The 4,920-nt window shown below is 32.9% G+C and overlaps 1 protein-coding gene across 9 annotated transcripts in view; it reads right to left on the reverse strand.

The window, feature by feature from the left end:
- Positions 1–1,816: 1,816 nt before the first annotated feature.
- LOC107601198 (retinoic acid receptor RXR-gamma-B-like) overlaps positions 1,817–4,920 on the reverse strand; it is a 29,006-nt gene continuing 25,902 nt past the window's right edge. For 8 of the 9 annotated variants that reach the window (XM_016293316.1, XM_016293285.1, XM_016293293.1 and 5 more), the window contains 4 exons: positions 3,257–3,389; positions 3,020–3,111; positions 2,361–2,466; positions 1,817–2,265 (listed from right to left, as the gene is read on the reverse strand). In XM_016293316.1, the coding sequence (XP_016148802.1) occupies positions 2,118–2,265; positions 2,361–2,466; positions 3,020–3,111; positions 3,257–3,389 (479 nt within the window). In that variant the 3' untranslated portion in view covers positions 1,817–2,117. Of the gene's footprint in view, positions 2,266–2,360; positions 2,467–3,019; positions 3,112–3,256; positions 3,390–4,544; positions 4,675–4,818; positions 4,888–4,920 lie in introns of all 9 variants that reach the window. The other variant, XM_016293302.1, reaches the window with a different exon arrangement.

A 4,920-nucleotide genomic window follows, 5' to 3' on the forward strand; every position in this document is an offset into this window, starting at 1 on the left:
AGAATAGAAAAACAGGTACACACACACACACACACACATACACCACATCTCTCTGCTCCCATCAGCAGGTGGAGAGTAAGTAAATATTACTTTACAACTTGTGTTGAACTCTAAATAGCCTACATTATATAAAAAACTATCATAGTTTTTAAATACATTAGGCCTATGAAAACTATTGTAGTTACTATTAATAATAACTGCAATTATTATTGTTTTTATACTATTTGTTATACATAAACTTGACAGTTCAAACATGCCCTAAAGAATGTCACATTAACACTTTCTATATCCTATGCATTTCACATAGATTCACAATGGAGTGCAATCCTGCTAATAAATTTAGATTTCTTGTATTTTTCACAATTTGTTCTGCATATTGGATAACAGTAACTGAAAAGTGCATATGTACTACAGGTGCATCTCAATAAATTAGAATGTCGTGGAAAAGTTCATTTGTTTCAGTAATTCAACTCAAATTGCGAAACTCGTGTATTAAATAAATTCAATGCACACAGACTGAAGTAGTTTAAGTCTTTGGTTCAGTAATTAAAGCAAAAGGAGCCCCTTTTGAGTACATGTACAGTAAATTAACATACTTTCCAGAAGGCCAACAATTCACTAAAAATGTTTTTTATTGGTCTTATGAAGTATTCTAATTTGTTGAGATAGTGAATTGGTGGGTTTTTGTTAAATGTGAGCCAAATTATCACAATTAAAAGAACCAAAGACTTGAACTACTTCAGTCTGTGTGCATTGAATTTATTTAATACTCGAGTTTCACAATTTGAATTTAATTACTGAGATAAATGAACTTTTCCACGACATTCAAATTTATTGAGATGCACCTGTATATGATAAAAAAAATATGGGGTTAAGCTTAAACAATAACTATCTGGCTACTGGTTTTATTAGGTCAGATAAACATATTACAATAATCTGAAAAAAGAGGTTATTTTCTAAACAAATATTATATTTACATGCACATCAGTTCTCTGTGATAGCCTGCTACAGCCCAAATAGACAACCAGTGCAATAAATCCCAAACATTAGTTTGGAGTTCATATTATACAGTGTCATGACCAGAATCGATCATATAGCCTAGCCTACCTAAAATGAGTTAGAATTTTGAAAAATGATTAACATAAAAGAAAAACAATCACCTTATAACTGACGATTAATGATTTATATGACCAATTTATATTATTTATATAAAAAACATAAAACATGTTCTATTCTTAATTTGAAAAAATAACGATCACAGATTACATAAAGATTATATGATTTAAAATGAACTAGCGAGTATGGACCTTTTTTTAATATAAATATATTTTAGAAATACATTTATGAACAATATTGTAAGACACCAAAAGTTTGGGCAAGAAATCTTATGCGCTTCTTTCCCACAGGACAGTTCACACTTGTTCACCTTCAGAGCAATCAGCCTTCCACACTGAAAATGAGAAAGCCACCGCAGACACACGGTAGTCAATTTTTAATTATGGTTTGCATCGCTGAATGGTGCCATCTAGTGGGCGGGACACACTGCACCAGATTAGGCATATGATACAGAGTTTTGCTGAAATGTATCATTTATTCGAGATGTTATTTAAACTTGGACAACATCACGTCTCAAACAATTGCTTGCTCTTTAAAGGCTTTTGGTTCTACAAGGAAAAAACGGTTCAGTAAAATTAAGACAGAAAATGACAACTTGCTCCATTTTTTTTATTCAAAAAACAACAAAAAAAACAAAACAGTATTTAAATATTTATTTGAACAGAATTCTAAACTTCATTTTAGAAATTATTTTTTGGGTTTGATAAACATTCCTTGAATAAAATATATATGTTTCTTTAATGCACTGTCCTTGCAACAGTGGATGCCTGATATTAGCTATTTACATTCACAACATTTCTTTTCAAAACCATACCAATAAAATTAATTTCATCTGTATATTTTCAGACTTGCTCCTCTTTTTCCCCTGCCAGTATTTTTTAAAAGAATAATAATTTGTGCATGGTTTAAAATATGCAGCAAACTGCAATATCTTCAATCAAGTTCGTTATTGTATTAGTTACATAAGAATATGTACAAAAAATGGTCCGTTGGAACTCATGTCACGTGATCTGATGGGGTGCTTCGAGCATCTCCATTAAGAAAGTGTCTATGGGTGTGTCTCCAATCAGCTTAAAGAAAAATAGGTGCTCCAAACACTTAAGTCCAATGGATCGGAGGGCAGGAAGACGCAACAAAAGTTTAGCAAACCTGTAAAGCAGGCAGGGAGCAAGATAGCAGGTGAAATGGAGTATGTGCAACAGATATGATCAGTATTTACTGAACAAACATGTACATGACTGTACCTGCCAGGCTGGTCAGGGTATTTCTGTTTAGTATAGGTCTCCAGTGAGGCGTAAACTTTTTCCCTCAGTGCCTCTACCTCTGCTGGGTTGGACAAGCCTTTGGAATCTACGAGAAGAGACAATCTGCATGATTATAAATATATATTCAGAATATCAAAACATCTTACATATCTTTACATCTAATCTATTAACCTTCCATTTTGCAGTGCATTAAGGCATTTCAAAAATCACCAGTATTTTTGTGTTCCACAGATAAATAATGACAGAATTGTACTTTTTAATCTCTTTAACTACTACATATATTAGATTATATTACAAAATACAAGTTTTCTCTTTAACTTGAGTATTTTAATAATATAATATTATAATATAATAATATGCTTTATAAGATAAAATCAGTCAAGGTCTTAACAATTTATCATCATTATTCTGTCTCAATTCCCAAGGAATTCCAGGAAAGAAAAAAATTATTTTGGAATGTAAATAATGGCAGGATTTGGGTGAACTATTCCTTTAATAATATTATATTATATTATATTACAAAACTTTAAATCAAATAAAATAACAACATTTTATTTGATACACTTTTATACACTTGTCTGCAGCAAAGGTTATCTATGCTGCAGACAAGCGTATAAAAATGGAAGTGTGCCACACACCAGGGTTGAAGAGGACGATGGCTCTAAGGCAGCCTAGTTCTGTCTTATCCATCTGCATATCCTTCATTTTAGACACCAGCTCAGTCAATACCCTGCCACACAAACACACACACACCAAGCTTTCACTTGAACACAATAGTTGTAATAAAAATAAAGATGATACATATTTTCTGATCATTCTCTAAACAAAGGAGAGATGTTTATTAATTCAGAGGTGCTGAAGGTGGAAAGACTCACCTGTTAAAGATGGAGCCGACACCTGCACTGTGAGCACTGCTCCTGTGGACATGGAGGCCTGTGCCCAGCAAGATGCCATCTTTAACTGTGATTGAGCGATGAGAGAATGAAGCAATAAGGAGCTCGTTCCATCCTGTAAGAAGAAAAATGACATGATTTTTTAATCTCTCCCTGTGTTTTAATTCAACACAGTGTTCTTTATTAGCAAGGCTTTATGATGTTCTGTGGTGGCTTTTTTATGAGTGCATGTGAAATGTTTGACCAGCAGAGGTCAGCATTCCCACTTACATAACCAACACAGTTCTGCCTGACCCTTTGACATGGAGTGACTATGGACAAAACTAAAACTATAAAAAATAACCTTTTCGAAATTGAATTGAAATAAACCTGAAATAAAATAAAATGCCAATATTAGATGAAAAATCTAACATTAAAATACTTTAATACTTTTTCAATAATAATTGTTGCCCTGGCAGCTAACTGAAATTAAGACATTTAAGTATTAAAATGACTAAAACTGAAATAAAAATGAACTAAAAGTTATATAGAAATATATATATATATATATATATATATATATATATATAAAGAAAAATGACAGAAGCACATAAATAAGTACTAAAACTTAAACTAGAAGCTAATTTAAAATATTAATAAATACAATAAAAGTATATTTAAAAAATACTAAAACAACATGGGTGGTAGTTTTATGTATGTTTATACAGATGATATTATTGTGATGCCACATAACAAGAAACACTTGTGATGAAATATGGCATTATAAATGACAACAGCAGCAACAACAACAATAAACCTAGATGATGTGCAATATGCATTTTCACTGCTTAAATACACATTTCAGCCATAATATCCTCTACGTCACTACCCTCAGGTATGATTTCAAAATAAAGGCAAAATATGTATTTTATGAGTATTGCATGATTTTTATCTGCATATTACTTCACAAAGACATAGTATGGACAATTATGCTGATGAAACTGGTTCCTGTTTGATCATAGGTTTAATATTTTTTAGTATAGTTGTGCTTTTTAAGACAAAGTCAGCCATTTGAATGGATAAAATCAGTCAAGGTCTTCAAAACGATAAAAGCTCACCTGCCTGCTGCTTTCTAGTAATCCTTAGACCTTTATTAGCTTGTTCAGGTGTGTTTGATTAGGGTTGGAGCTGAAGTCTGCAGGACTGTGGCTCTCCAGGACAGACGTCGGCCACCCCTGGTCTATATCTATATATGTTTACACATGTGTATAGACATATGAGTGTCTTATACCTGCTCGAAGCAAAATGACCTGATCATCCAGAGGCAGATCGGAGAAATTAGGTATTCTCTTGGCCCACTCCACCAGAGTAAACAGTTGCTTGTCAGCTGCATGGCAGATGTTAGTGACTGGGTCATTTGTCTGGAGAAGGAGACCAGATGAAAAAAAGGAAAGAGAAAGAACGAGAGAGGGTATTTTAGTAGTTACTTTCTCAAAGAATGCTGAAGTCAGCATGTATGTACTGTGTAAATTGTATTTGCAGAAATCTAAATGTCTTCGTCTTACTGAGTTGCCTGGACTGTTCTCTGTGTATGTCTCAGTCTTGGGTTCGACTGCAAGTTCTGCATCCAGAATCTTATCCACAGGCATGTCTTCATTAAAACTGCT

Source organism: Sinocyclocheilus grahami, unplaced genomic scaffold (genome assembly GCF_001515645.1).
Source record: "Sinocyclocheilus grahami isolate Dianchi unplaced genomic scaffold, SAMN03320097.WGS_v1.1 scaffold15.1, whole genome shotgun sequence".
Lineage (NCBI taxonomy): Eukaryota > Metazoa > Chordata > Actinopteri > Cypriniformes > Cyprinidae > Sinocyclocheilus > Sinocyclocheilus grahami.